The sequence below is a fragment of the Lingula anatina genome, chromosome 5 (genome assembly GCF_051362555.1).
Source record: "Lingula anatina isolate TDL-2025a chromosome 5, LinAna3.0, whole genome shotgun sequence".
NCBI lineage: Eukaryota > Metazoa > Brachiopoda > Lingulata > Lingulida > Lingulidae > Lingula > Lingula anatina.
The window spans coordinates 16,924,604-16,939,996 of NC_141771.1; the positions used below are offsets into that span (position 1 = coordinate 16,924,604).

General features: G+C 37.6%; 1 protein-coding gene and 1 long non-coding RNA gene across 2 annotated transcripts in view; one reads left to right on the top strand and one right to left on the bottom strand.

Moving 5' to 3' along the window:
• LOC106163191 (polycystin-1-like protein 1) overlaps window positions 1–10,000 on the bottom strand; it is a 128,799-nt gene extending 118,799 nt beyond the window's left edge. Inside the window, exons 1-3 of the mRNA XM_087013793.1 lie at window positions 9,830–10,000; window positions 5,277–5,406; window positions 4,168–4,260 (exon numbers count right to left, since the gene is read on the bottom strand). Of these exons, the coding sequence (XP_086869919.1) occupies window positions 4,168–4,260; window positions 5,277–5,406; window positions 9,830–9,884 (278 nt within the window). The 5' untranslated portion in view covers window positions 9,885–10,000. The remainder of the gene's footprint in view (window positions 1–4,167; window positions 4,261–5,276; window positions 5,407–9,829) is intronic.
• A 1,632-nt stretch (window positions 10,001–11,632) lies between these two features.
• Window positions 11,633–13,842, top strand: LOC147761751 (uncharacterized). The gene is made up of 2 exons (XR_015334405.1): window positions 11,633–12,171; window positions 13,126–13,842. It is a non-coding gene; the product is annotated as an uncharacterized LOC147761751 (long non-coding RNA).
• The last annotated feature ends 1,551 nt before the right edge of the window (window positions 13,843–15,393 follow it).

The window sequence follows — 15,393 nt, forward strand, 5'->3', positions numbered from 1 at the left end:
AGTTCCATTCACATTATGACAGGAGTCAAGAGTTGGCAATGCATGCGTCAATTAGAAAGATTCCCAACGGAAACCTCCCTTTTTTTTTTTACTCTTAACACAGGTGGTACATAGAACACTTTTCATACAACCTGTAATATATAACAATTAGGGAGCATTAAGTATTTACAGAAGTGTTCAAGTGTTTTGGTCACTGCAAACCTTGGTGTGAACCATGGGACACAGTGGTTACTTATGTTTTATGTGTATCCTATCAGCACAAGAGTGCCCGTGGATTTGCATGTGTGTGTGTGTGTGTGCGTGTGCCTCTTTCTTGAAAGCGCACAATACTGTCCTGTACGTCATAATGTAACATAACGAGTTAAAACACCTCAAAGAGACCTGTGAAAGAGAAGAGAAACATATTTGAGATATTTTCTAATTCTTAACTTTTCACTCTTACTGAATAGAAAAGTCTTCTGAGGACATGTTTTTAGAGCTTGGATTTATAATCCTAGCATTTGACAGAGAGCCCAAAATAATAAAATGTGCCATTTTTTTCTTTATTGAAATTTTGCACTAAATACCATGAAATATTTCAATTGAAGGCTGTGTAAAAAATAATCAGCATAAAATATTGGGATGAATTTGTGTCACTGTTCAAAACACCATTCTGACAGATGATAAAATATTTTTGTTTAAACCATAAACCTTGAAAGAAATTGTGCTCAAACTGCCATTCACTGTAGCATGAAAGTCTTTAAAATACACATTACTATGTGATAAAACAGCCATTCACAACCAGTCATGACCAAGAGTTCAGAGCACTTTGACCACCTGCCAAAAAGTACACAGGTGTCAGAGCATTTCTGAATCAGCTTCTACTGTGGGCACTATCAAAGATTCTACCCCTCCCTCCCTCCCTCTCTCTCTCTCTCTCTCTCTCTCTCTCTCTCTCTCTATCTCTCTCTCTCTCCTCCCCCCTCCCTCCCTCTCTCTCTCTCTCTCTCTCTCCCTCCTCCCCTCCCTCCCTCTCTCTCTCTCTCTCTCTCTCTCTCTCTCTCTCACTCTCTCTCTCTCTCCATCTGTCTGACTGCCATTATTCAACCAAAACTCCACAACAAAATTATGAAAAAATCTACAATCAAAACAATATTTTACCTGCTTGTTTCCCAGTAATCAGGAAAGCATCTATGCAAAAGTCCAGTGAGAATAAAAAATTCCAACTGCCAAGCATCACACTGTTAGTACCTTGAAATGACTTGAAATCTCAAGTTACCGTGTGGTAAAACAACCAATCAGAGTGGAGAGTTCAGAATATTTGCGATCACCTGCTGTTTACAACACAGGTGGGTGTCAGCGAATTCCTTATCCCGCTTCTACTGACTGGCTTATAAAAGTACGCCCCAGCAGGTGATTTCTAAATAAAACACACTCAGCCATATTCTTTTAAAGTTCCCACAATACAATATTTGCTTGTCATGTATTACAAAAATAATCTTTTTCCACCTGCGTATCAGTGTGTGTATGTGTGTGTGTGTGTGTATGCGTGCGTGCGTGTGTGTGTGCACCTGTACTCCTGCACGCATATACATGCATGCTTCTGTGATAGCGCCATGCATGATAAACAATTGGATGTAAGCCCAAACATATAAACTGTATAAAATTCAATGAAGAACATGAAAATTAAGTTGCCACACTATAACATTTCCTTTGAGACAAATTACAAAGCCAGACTGAACAATTACATCCTTGCATTGAATTCTACACGTAATACATCATCTAGTGTAGTACAATGACAGACAGAGAAAAAAAGTCTAACACTGGTACAATGACAAAAAGAGAAAAAAAGTCTAACAGGCCAAAAACCAGGATAACCGTCTGCTTAATCAGTGCATGTGTACTTAAATCATTTCGCTCCCCTTTAACAATTATAACTCAACTTGAGAAGACCCCCTTTTTCCTCATCATTTAATTGTTTCAAGATTTTTGGATAGCTACTCACATAAGATTTGTGCTTAAATTTTCTTACCAAAAATTAGCAGCCACCTTTTTCAATTGTTTAAGAAAAATGTTAAAAATAAATGTTTTTTAAAAAGCATTTTTCAAAATAAATTTACCATACTCAATTCAGATGTTTACAAGAAATGTAATTTACAGATTTCTAGTGAGCTTTTTACCACTTTATATTGAATTCTTTGCCCAGCCCTGCCCAACACAAACATTTTTCACTCGCGAATTACTTGAACTGTGTCAACCAAGAGCTTGAACTACACGGATCCGGTGTCAGAATTTTTTCATCAAACACCGCTCGAGTAACCAGTAAACGTTTTCCCACACAAAAAAGTCTCTGTGACGCTGCGCCAAAGCCGATCATCCTGAGCCAGGTGTAAGCCATCTCATGTGTCCGTCTTATGTTCCCTTTACACTAGGTTATAACTTTTATGCACTGTACGACAAAGAACGAGAAATTAAATGCGACATGCTCAAGAGAAGGTAATTGAGAGAGAGAGAGAGAGAGAGAGAGAGAGAGAGAGAAGGAGAAGAGGGAAGGAGAAAAGGAGAGAGAAAAAGATAGAGCAAGAGGTGGGGCCAAATGAAAATGTAACGTGCAATTCAGCACTTTCTCCATTAGCACGAACTGCTGAGTAAAAGGTAAGGTACTCCGAAGGCTTCATCAATGAGGAAATAAAAACTTGTGAAAAGTAAATTCCACAGTGAGAGGCTTATTTTCAAGACAGCTGTCAAATTTGCAACTCAATTTAGAAAGACAGGAAAGAGGAAACGAGCTGCTTTGCTAGCCCATATTTTCAAAAGTTTCCTGTGTAGGAGTGACCTGAAAGGACCTCCAAGTCCCAAGGACTTGCTTGGACTGCTTCTAAACCCAAGACCCCTTCTGCATAAAAATAGAGTTCAATTCATTCACCTGGGATAGTGTGTGAGGTTTCTCTCTCTCTCTCTCTCTCTCTCTCTCTCTCTCTCTCTCTCTCTCTCTCTCTCTCTGCATGTATGTGTGTGAAAGAGAGAGAAAGAGAAAGGGAATTTAACTTCTTCATTTCCTGGTGACATGTTTCACACCTGAAACTGTTTATTCTAAAACCGGTCCGTTACATGGCCTGTGCCAAAAACGCATGCTGAGTCTAAATTAAAGATTTTATCAGGTAAAATTAAAGTCTTCCATTTTCCATAAAAAATGATTTAAAAGCCCCATAGCTCCTTGCCGTACAAGGGGAGAGGAGTGACACGGGGACAGGGGGGATGAATGTATTCCTAAGTAACATTAAGTTAATTGACCGATGACAGGTCACTGTGCCTTGCTGTTGACCTTGTGGTTGACCTTGAGAGGATACCAGTGAGAGGGACCCAGTGAGAGGGGTACCTGTTACGAGGTAGAAAATTTCAACTATCTGCTCATTTTCTTTTTTCTGGCTTATTTCTACGACAAGTAAATTGGTCTGGATTATTGTCCTGACTATGACTAACACATTCTTTTCTATATAAATGAATTCTTCTTTTAGTAATTTGATATTGCTTGGTCTCTTGAATGACTTTATTACCAGGACGTCAAGTCACGAACTTATCAAAATTTCACGTGTGTATCGCCTGTCTACATGCTTGTCAGGGTGATGCACCTGGGGATTATAGCGATATCCCACTGTCACCTAGATGTCACCCTGTCTTATCTGTCACCATGTCACACCTTTGTCACCAGGTCATGTCACACCTGTTAAAGATGATGTCACAAGGTCACGTAATGCCCTCTCTGTGACTTTCACAGGAACTTATCAATATAACACCTGTGTAACACCTGTCTCCATGCTTGTCAGTGTGACACACCTGAGGATTATGGTGTCACCCCACTGTCCGCATGTCACCTAGTTGTCACTGTGTCACGTCTGTCACCATGTCACACCTGGATGACATCGTGTTAAAGATCATATCACCAAGTCGTGTCCGGACTGTGACATTCGCACTGGCAGGATACCAAATGCAAGTTGAAATGCCAATAAAACCAAATCAGAAAATTTTATAATTTTTCTAATTCATGAAACAATGTTTTTTTTCACTAGATTCTTGTCTAAGACCCCTCAGGAACGAAGGACTAGTAGGCTACAAAACATCTTTGTCACAGACTGTGTCACTGCACAACCAAGTGTCACCATAACACCTGCTATCAACAAGTCTCACCTGTTGTTACAGCGGTCCTCAGTAGTCTGTAGATAACCAGTAATGTCTCTAGTGCAATCGCAGCTTGACCCTTTTACCACTGTATAGGTGTACCTGAAAGTACAGTAGACAAAAATGTGGTAATACTTTAAGTCAATACCTGTATTTACATGGTAGGATACATGTGGACTGTTAAAGGAATGTTGGGGCTCACTATCGTATTACAACAGATGTCATTCTAGTAAAGATTTGAAATTTTTATTCAAAAGCAAAGAATTCTGAGAAAAATATCACTTTTATCTTCTTAGGTGTGCAGCTTCACGTTTCATTTTGATGAGTGTTCTGGCAGCTGAATTGTTTCTGTACAAAGTCTGGTGTCATCCTAAGTTTTAGAGCAGTTTATTTAAACAGTGTTATTTAACAATTCATCACGAGCCACAAACAAACTTTGTTTGATAAACAACCACTATTAAAGGTACTGTCTTGAAGATGGACTCTCTCTGTAAAAAATCTGTTATAAATCACCAATTATAATTTTTGCTTCAGTTTGGTATATGTCAGTCTCTTTCTGGTTACCATGGATCACAAATAAATGCCAAATGTTTCTGCTGTTGTTTTAACTGTTCAGAAGTTGCAATTGATTTCTGCATGTTTAAAAATATACCCAAGTTGCCTGTCTGGTGTAATTACGCTGACATGTACTTGCAACTGGGCACAACATACTAAAATAGTAACGCATAATGTCCTAGTTGGGGCACCTAAAACTCTGACAGCTGAAATAAAAGATTGATCAGTTTTTGCCGTGAAAATATATTCCCTAAGAGGATTCAGGAAGTGTACATTTCTGTCCTTTCTATTTTTTAAATCACTCTACCAAAATGAGATGGAACCTTTAAAAATATTTTTTTGGTTTTTATTAACAAAACTAGAATATCTTATATACCATTTTTCCAAGATCTTATCACAAGTAATAGGAGTATGGCTTAGAACTGCCTTCCGAGCTTACATCTGCAAACCAAATGATGTATTCAAGTAGACAGGTGGGCCCCAGATGAGAAGCACCAACATAATTCTAAAAATATACATCAAGCGTTCAAAAAAGGGAAAAAACAAAATCTGGAGAATCTTACCCTGCTACTAAGCACTGCCGGCTGCAATCTGAAGGAGACACTGGCAGCGAATCATTCCTGGGAAGAACTAGGACATCACTTGTAGTTGTTGTTCCATTACCATGGAAACAACCCTGGTACCATGGCAACCCTGGAAAACAAACATGCACTGGTTGGAAGGAATTCAGAGCTTTGAACGTACTCAATGAGGCATTTTAAGATTGATGGATAGACTAAAGCAGGGATGGCTAAATGAAGCATAAAAGAGAAAAAATAATTAGAACAGAGAGGAAGCGATTTTGGGCCAGTTTGGCTGTTGTTGTTGCATATATTACCAATATCACCAGCTCTAACTTGCATCCCACTTCGTTCACTAGGGATTGGGGTGAAAATAAATAGACAAATGTTTCTGCATATATAATTTGAATTTCATGAACATGTTTTTCTTCAAAGAGAAATCAGTCTAAGCAGGATTTCTTAATGTCACTACTCAAATGAAAGTCTACATGCAAGGCATAAGGTGTCTTAGCAGACATATTTTTTTCAAAATCTCTTTCTCTCTCTGTGCGTACGCACGCGTGCATGCATGTATGTGTAACTAATGCTACAAATGTCCTGAATTTACTTCTTGAATTTACTTTTAAAAAAACATCATCTACACAAAAATGACGTCAAAAGAAATTTAAGCCTTCTTTTTTTTTTTTTTTTTTTTTTTGAGTACATTCTTTTTAATTGTGCAGGTGGCCGAGAAAGACTCCACTTTCAATGAGGTAGCTAAGTGCCACTGCCATGGTATATGTCACCTCAGAACGGAGTTCTCATCGATTGCCAGCCAGTAAAATATATATATATATATATATATATATATATATATATATATATATATATATTTTTTTTTTTTTTTTTTTTTTTTTTTTTTTTTGGTTGGCCTTGCCAAGACATTAAAATATTTTTCCTGAAACTACCTTTTCCTTCATAAAGATGTATCAGTGAAATAAAGACAGACTCATGGAATTGGTGGCTAGCAAAAAGGTATATATATATATATATATATATATATATATACTTTAAATGCCTTTAAAAATATGCAGGAAATAGTTAAAAGAAATTAAATTCTATTCACTCAGGACTACTTTTCTTCAATATTCTTCATCATAAATCAATACCTGTAATTTTTACAAATAATAAATGACCCAATTCTCAGAAAACAAACAGACCATAATGGCCATAAATTTTAATCTTTCAATAAAATCCATACCTGCTTACTTTGACCTCTGCATAAAAACATTTTTTTCCCCAAACTGAAATTCCTTTGGGAAATAAATCTCTCCCAGCTCACCATTTACACCATCAGTCAAACTTCTCTGATCACTGGTATGAAGAGTGAGACCCACTGGTAGTTTTCAACCTTAAACACTCGTGACCTTTTGACCTCAGCATCTTTTTTTTCTGCATAAAACTCATAAAAATACCTAGCAGAAGTGGAGCCTGCAGTTCCTCCGGTTATTGCCCTCCTGTTCAACCCAATGCCCTTTACATAAAACAGCTGAAACAGAGGCGATGACCCAAGTTCGGATTTCAATTGTCAAACACAAGAGAAGTTTCACAAGGGGACCGTTTCCCCATCAGTGAAACTTGAAACAAGGTGTCTTTTCTTTGAAAAGGCAATGCAGCTGAGTAAATGTCAGAATAAAAGAATCTCTTCTGCAGGACCTGGCACAGAGAAGGGAGTTTGTAAACAACAGAAAAATGGGTCAAGCTGAAGCCCAACAACTTGCAAAAAGCTCCACTCTTTTCAGTTAGCTTACTGTATGCCTTCTCATCTCTCTCTCTCTCTCTCTCTCTCTCTCTCTCTCTCTCTCCATCTATTCCTTAATCTATCCATCCAACCAACTACAATTTTCAAAACTCTTTAATTTCCCAACCTGACATTACATAAACATTTTTCTTTTGTGAGTAGCATAAATTCAGTAACAGAGAACACACCTACCTTAATGACATATATATATTTAAAACAGCAAAGTCCTTAATACACTGCCCTAAATAGCAAGTAGTGAATTTGTGGAGAAATGAAAAGGGAGATTAGTACCTTTGTAAAGTCACGTCCTATAGAACCTCTCGAACCATATCCGCACAGCTGTATCATTAATATATATAATATGTGATGTGAAAAGACTTCATTTTCAAATAGATTTTATATAAATATATAAAACCTCAATTTCTACTTCCTCTTTTTTCACAAAAAAAAAAAGAAAAGAAACAGTCACAACAAACATCTACAGATTCCCAGTAGATGATCAAGAATCATTTTCATTTCCAGGAAATAAACAAAAAAAAATTAGCTAGTATGTTATTTGCAAAGAACTCTTTTTCTTAGAAAATTACACAAGAAAGAAAAACAATGATAGAATGTTGCCACAAGCAATATCACATGACCAAATATGCTTCATTTTCAGGAAAGGGTACAAGGATCCATTGGCCGCATTCAGAACCGTGGACTAACTAGACCGAGGGTCAAAAATGGCCAACCCACTTGAATACTTTCCACCGGGAATCTATTCAGTGTCTATTAGCGGATTAGATGACAAGCTTTTAAGCGAGTCGCCATATTTAACCAACGAACTAGTGAGTCCACTGTTCTGAAAGTGGCCATTCATTCTAGAAAAGAGATCTTACACTGCAATTGTGATGCATCATCTGACCAACAATCCATTATATCATAAAGTAAAGCCATCGATCAGAAGGTAAAATTCATTAAATAACTATTGTTTGTCTGCTTTTTTCTCTCTTGTCATCAATCTGTTTGAAACAGTGTAGAATACATAGAAATTGAACAAAGTTAGCTGCTTTCCTTTGAACTAGCACTTGTTAATTTATTTCATTCATACAACATGACACCCGCCTCTATATGCTCGTGCGATTCATAAAAGCTTTTCTTTTTCTTTGTCAGAAACTACTCACAGTCAAAATCCAATTTCCATTTAGCAGTATTGTGAAGCACTTGATTGCAATTTTTTAGGCGATCAGGTTTCTGATAACACAAACACATTGAGAGAGAGAGAGAGAGAGAGAGAGAAGAGAGAGAGAGAGAGAGAGAGAGAGAGAGAGAGAGAGAGAGAGAGAGAGAGAGAGAGGTGTTGGACTTAAATCTAAGATGCAAGAAGCTTGTTTAGTTGAGAATTAAGACACTAGTGTAATGGTATTCTATTCAACAGCACCATAGATTTCAGTTTTAAAGAGGCCAGGATCACAGCAAATTATAAAATTTGTATAATAAAATAAGCAGGTATCTGGGCTTAGGGGAGGTATACATATAAGTTGTATGTTGTCTTTGTTGTGATTCAGTTCCACATCTCTATACAGTTTCTATGTTCACTGAAGACAGAAAACACTGATCAGGGACGGATCCAGAAATATTTTCTGACAGTCTTCCAAATTATCTTTGTTGATCTATCCTCCATTTTTGACCGTCTTCCGACAGAAAACATTAGATGCCCGACAATGTAAACTTGAAAATCTGACCCTCTTCCGGAAGACCCAGAAGACGGCCTAAATCCGCCCCTGCTGATGACAACAACGATGAGATCATGTCGATACTCCCCAGCACCAATAATCCCCCTTAGTAAATTTTTGTATTTATAATTATGCCCATCGATACTACACCACACCGATAGATCTCCACATCACTACATCCCTAGTAAAATTGCCGATGTAGGCACAACGTTACTCCCCTACACCGATACTCCCCCACATCATTGCTTCCCCGCATGGATACTGTGTGGAGAGTATCAGTGCGAAGGGAGTATTGGTAGAGGGATGTAACCACAACAACAGCAGTGATAGAATTACCACCTTCAATCTTCTGCCTTTAAATCCCATGAGCTGACTAGCTATACAGGAGTGGTATTGTGTATGTGATATTTCCAGTGATAAAAATGTGCAGGTAAAACACAATGGTTTCTAAGCAAGGGTTTAACAGTTCACGTATCCATGCCTGCATGTATATCTCAGTCTTTCATAGTTTAATGTACAAACATAATTTGACTGGTAATAAGCTTGCATGTGTGTGTGTGTGCATGTGTGTGTGAGATTGGAGTGGGGGGGGGGGGGGGACAGGTGTGTGACAGGGTGAGGGAAGGGGGGAGACACTTCCCCAATTGCTTGACCACTGAATTAGATTTTTAAACAGAGCTAAACAGCCAGCAAGTTATAGTTCACATTCACCCTTGACTATCAAAACCATAATGGTACGGTACCACAAACAAACATCAGTCCAAAATCTTCAGAGTTTTATTTTATCTTTATTTCTTAACCTGCGCTGAGGCTGCAGCATTATGTGAATGGTCATTGGCCTTAATGTGGGTCCAGTAGTTCAGTCATTTTATTATTTTAAAGTCGACGAAAAAATATTGAGTTAATTATGGTTAAACTAATGAAATACCAACATATTTATGTTGATGTGAAATATTCACTGACAGAAACACACACACACACACGTGTTGAATGAAATCAACAACTCGTTTTCAAATGTAAGCCTTGAAAAAAAAAATAGGGTCGTTTTTTCTTCAACTCACCTGAAATTCCACTTATGCAGATGAGAAATAGATAGAATGTTTCACCCTGCTTCATCTTCTATTGTAGTTGGGATTCAAATCTACTTCCATCCTCTTTAAATCTCAGAAAAGTTTCGTTGTAAATAGTTACTATCACACATTCTTGTTCGCCGCCATGTTGTATTTGTTCATTTTGACCTTTGGGGGGACAAAGCAGAAAGCCGTTGTATTTAACAAAAATAATTCAGATAGATTGCCAATGAACAAATTTATGTTGATATGACAAACAACTAAAATGTTTTAATTCTTGAAAATAGAGATTATGTATCGAGTTATATATTCAGAAACGATAGTTTTTTTCCAAATAAAATAAAAGGATGTTTATATCTTTACCCGCAAGCTCTCCCTAAAATTGTCTTCCTATTGGAAATAGTCCCATTGATGCAGTTTATTCATGCGTGTTTGCTATTGTGCCGAAGCACGCATTTAAGCTGGTTAACTGCACGCTAGGCGGGGATGTCAAGTCTTGTAACAATAAGAAAATGTGACTGTGGAGACGACAATTGTTGCAGAAGTTACGAGGTATAGCGGGGAACAAAATAAAGTCATAGAAATAACGCAAAATTACCTATTTTCCGTTTTTAAAAGTAACTCCCCAAATTAAAGTCCAATAAAATATTATTTAACCAATATAGATCTGAAATATGACATGTGAACTCGTTAAGATACGCATTTTAGTCAATATTGTTTTTCTTTTTTATTCTCATTTATCTTTGTTTATTTATTTATTCATTTATTTATTTATTTATTTATTTATTTATTTATTTATTTATTTATTTATTTATTTTTACGGGCCCTTTACTGCGGGACGCAGAAAGGACGCTGTCCAGTATAAAGGGGACTTAAGCAAATAATGATTTCAGATAAACTGAAAACGAACGCACTCAAAACAAAGTAAAAAAGCTTCAGCAAGGCGAGCACACACGAAAACAGCTCGAGGAGGCATGGCATGTCAGTTTATCTGTTGCATTCAGCGAGAGTCCCAGTGGAGTTGGATTGATCCACGTAGTACGATAATTTCACTGGGAACGCGCCCTAAGGGCCCATAATATAAGGTCTGAAAGTAGCTATGGCAGTTTTAAAGTCTCTCTAAAAGCTAACAGTTTAAAACGTTTCTTTATGATGAATGTTTTTAAACTATTAAAATGATTCTGTATTTTAGTGCTGTAATTCTTATTTTTAAAAAATATGTTCATTGTGAAATGTTCTGAAAATGGAAAATGCCATACTAGAAATTATTATTATTATTATTATTATTATTATTATTATTATTATTATTATGAAAGCCGGATATTTTAAATACAAAACGAACCGATACATTTTTGGTGATGGCGCAGCCGATTGTGTCTCAGATCACAACAAAGGCAATACAATTCTACGCCAACCCTACAGGAACAAATAACCCAGAACATGACAGTGGCGGATTTAGAGGGGGGGGGGGTCAGGGGGAGGGGTCCCTTCGGTTTCTGAAAAATATAGGCCTATCAGACCAATATTCCCTTCTTGAAATTAGAAATTATATAAGACTATGAGAAATTTGAGATGATATGATTCATACATCATTGACGTCTCGCGTCATTGTTTGCGTTTAAAACCCGACCTCTAATTCCATGAATGGCGAACCTGGGCTTGATGCTTAAAATTTAATTTTAGTCAGCAGGCCAATTCCCCTAACTGAGCAAAATGTATCGTAGCATGGCAGTAGACATTATTGATTTTTTTTTTTTTTTTTTTTTTTTTTTTTTTTGGGGGGGGGGTGTAAAGAGAGACACCAATACTGATTTTCAAGAATAATTTTCACATAGGGGAAACAGATGTAACAGGAATGGAAGTCCGGGCTCCCATATAATTGGTACAGGTTAGAGTTAATTGGAGTATTGGGGTTAGTATATGGACGAATGTCACAGGTACAAAGTAATGGGAAGCGGACTACGGTTACTAGCGGACTCCCATTCCTGTTACACCTGGGCTACATGTGTAATAGGCCAAGTTAGACCCTTTTGGTCTTTTGGCCTTATAGAGTATCGTATGTGACATCAAATATTTGCACGACTTTGAGCATATGAAGGTATCACCACCGGGTTTACTGAACATTCGTGAACAGTTTCAGTAACAACCCCTCACCTAAAATGAGCTATACCTGTTGTTATTTGCATAACAACAAGTTGTTCATCATACGTAGTGCGTGCTGTCTTCCCGATTGCTCACTTGGCAGTTAGACAGAGTCGGGTGTAGACGCAACAGTATGTGTGGTGCAGTCAGAAGGTCGAGCTTTTATAAGGCATGGAAGCAAATGTATATTTGTGAGTATCACTATTTCTTCATCAACCACAGTCATTAAATAGTAAAGGTGCAGAAGTATAAGGAAAATATTTACGACAAATATTTATGACATGAATCCTTTTAAAATATTTCCATTGTTACTTGTATGTCAGAATGGTAGAAATTATTGCTTACAGTGCATTGGGACTCCAAATGTTCAGGACAAACGGGCATTCATCTGACTTTTGGTGATAACCTAAGTTTGCTTGAAATCCTCTGCACTTTATAACCCTCTATTTGAACATTTTGTGTGCCCAGGCCTTGACAATTAATTTTGAATATTTTGACCTAATTTAAAACGTTGTGTGTGTTTAAATGTAAGTATTACCACCATTTATCACCACAAATTTATTAATTGGATGATGCTTGTCACCGTTCTGAGCTTCTCGTCCAAGGATTTCGAGTGCTCAATGCACAATGATTGACAGATACATATTTTACACAGCCTGTCGTCTCCATTGTGCCATGTGTTGTCCATCCATTACACGGTTCACTGTATGAAAACTTACTATATATGTGCAATATATTTGTTATAATTTTCAAATAGAATTTGTAAATTATCTCTTTCTCCGAAATGCGTCAACATGTACTACAACACGTCTTATAACTTTTAACTTAAGCTTTTAATATCAAGAGGAATATATTAACGGTCGTAGCAATAACCTCACCCACCCTGCAAATGAGACGGGCTGTGCTATCTATGTTACTTTTTAACAAGAGGCCTCAAATAGTTATATCATTAATTAATTCCAGATCATAATTTTGGTTTTGCGCTAGCTGAACCTGAACATCAGACTAGTTAAATAAACGTGCACGCCATTCCATTTAGGCCTACATGTGCCCTGGCCTCTGCCCTGAGATATTACATGCATTATTAGAATGTAAAGAGCCTGTCTGTTTAGTTCAAAGTTGCAAACATTATTTTATCTTTTCAGGAACTCAACGAGATTCTGCACAGCATCCGCCTGAAAGCAGCCTATGAAGTGTTACACACAGGAACCCACGCCCCTTCGTACATCATGTCTATTATATGAAAACTCAATAAAAAAACTTTTGTAATTTGGCGTTTTATTTTTCACTTTGTTATGAAATTATTGTATTAAGGATAGTAGTTATGATAATGGAAAATGAGTTATTTTTAGTGTTTGAGAACTTTCAAATTCAATCTGAACTGTAAATACGTATTGTCAATGTTTTTGTGGTTTACGGTTTTATCTGGTACCTAAATTTTAAATAGTTGTAAAATAACCAATATTTTCTAAATAACCCCTCCAAGCTGTTTTAGCGCACTGAAATAAAATATCTTAAATGGTTTTCAACAGCCTACATTTTACTTTATAGTTCAAATTTATATAAATTTACAATCCCGGTTTTTTAAAATACGAGATTTTTGTTCTTTAACACATGGAACTAATTTGTTTGGATATAATTTCTCCTATATTTTCTTGTATAGGGAGGGTACCATTTTGATGGGTTTTGGCCTTTGCTATCGTGAATTGTTCTAATTTGGCGGCCTATTCTTAGTGTAAACACTTAATTTGATATTTGAACGTAATAATGAAAAGATGGGGTGATTCTAATAGAAGCTTAAATCAAGTTTTTTTTAATGGATACGGCTGAAATTGGCTAAAAATTTGATTTCTGAGGGTAAATAGAGCAATTTCTTCAAAACCTGTTATCTGAACCAAATGGAATTAATTACAAGACTCGCCCCACCTGTCACCCCTTTTTATGCAATGGACTCACTCACCTGTCATCCCTCTAATGCAATGTACCTGCCCCACCTGTCACCCCTCTAATACAATGGACCTGCCCTACCACCTGTCACCCCTCTCATGCAATGGATTCGCCCCACCTGTCACCCCTTCTAATGCAATGGACTCGCCCCACCTGTCACCCCTTTTATGCAGTGCACTCGTCCCACCTGTCACCCCCCCCTTTAATGTAATGGACTCGCCCCACCTGTCACCCCTTCTAATGCAATGGACTCGCCCCACCTGTCACCCCTTTTATGCAGTGCACTCGTCCCACCTGTCACCCCTTTTATGCAATGGACTCGCCCCACCTGTCACCCCTTCTAATGCAATGGACTCGCCCCACCTGTCACCCCTTTTATGCAGTGCACTCGTCCCACCTGTCACCCCTTTTATGCAATGGACTCGCCCCACCTGTCACCCCTTTTTATGCAATGGACTCGCCCCACCTGTCACCCCCTTTATGCAATGGACTCGCCCCACCTGTCCCCCCTTTTATGCAATGGACTCGCCCCACCTGTCACCCTTTTATGCAATGAACTCGCTCCACCTGCCACCCCTCTAATGAAATGGAATTGCCCCACATAACCCCCCTTTTATTTGGAATGGAGTCGCCCCATCTGACATCACTTAGATTGAGAGGATTTTATCCGCTAAACCCCTTCAATTCAGATGACTGTGGCGTACTATTCAACCTTTTGCTTCAGTCAAGTCGTCACTGCTAAACTGTTTCACTAATCCTGTATTAGCTGACCTTGTAAGCAATTTATTAGAATGACTTTTCTAAAATGAAGGTAAAACAATCATTTAATTCATCACAAACGCCAACCAACTATCAGGATTACTTGAAAAGACCTTTTTAATAATTTTGATTAACCTTATTACATAATTGAAGTCCATTCTTGAAAGAAAAAAAAAAAAGCTTTTCATCATATCGGTAATTTCGGGTTGGTACCGACTGCCCGAGGGTACTTAAATCATCATCGCTCTAGTCGCCGACTAACCCCAACCCCAATTTGTAATATCAGCCACTAAGTGTAGTTAAGACAGCGTATGATGCAGGCTTGATGCCCAACGTTATACCAACAGCGAATGGCGCGACTACTGCTTGCTATAGTGGTAAATATAAACGACACATATTTATTTTTATAACCTCGTTAGAACGTTTTAATACTAGATGTGATGATAAAAGTTGTGCAAATTGAAGTGATGCAAAATATGAAATTCTTTGTTCATGTGTTTTTGGCAAAATTAACAAAAATGTAGGCCTATAATTTGTAAATTTCATCAAAATATATGAGCGTTAATAGTACTTGCTGGCAACGTTCCTCGGATCATTGATGATGGCAGTACTAGTGGCAGTGTAGAACGTTAGAATAACGTTCTTTTACACTTGCTGGTCTAACCAATATATAACCCTGTTATCAAAACGTTCTGTGTAAGCTAGGC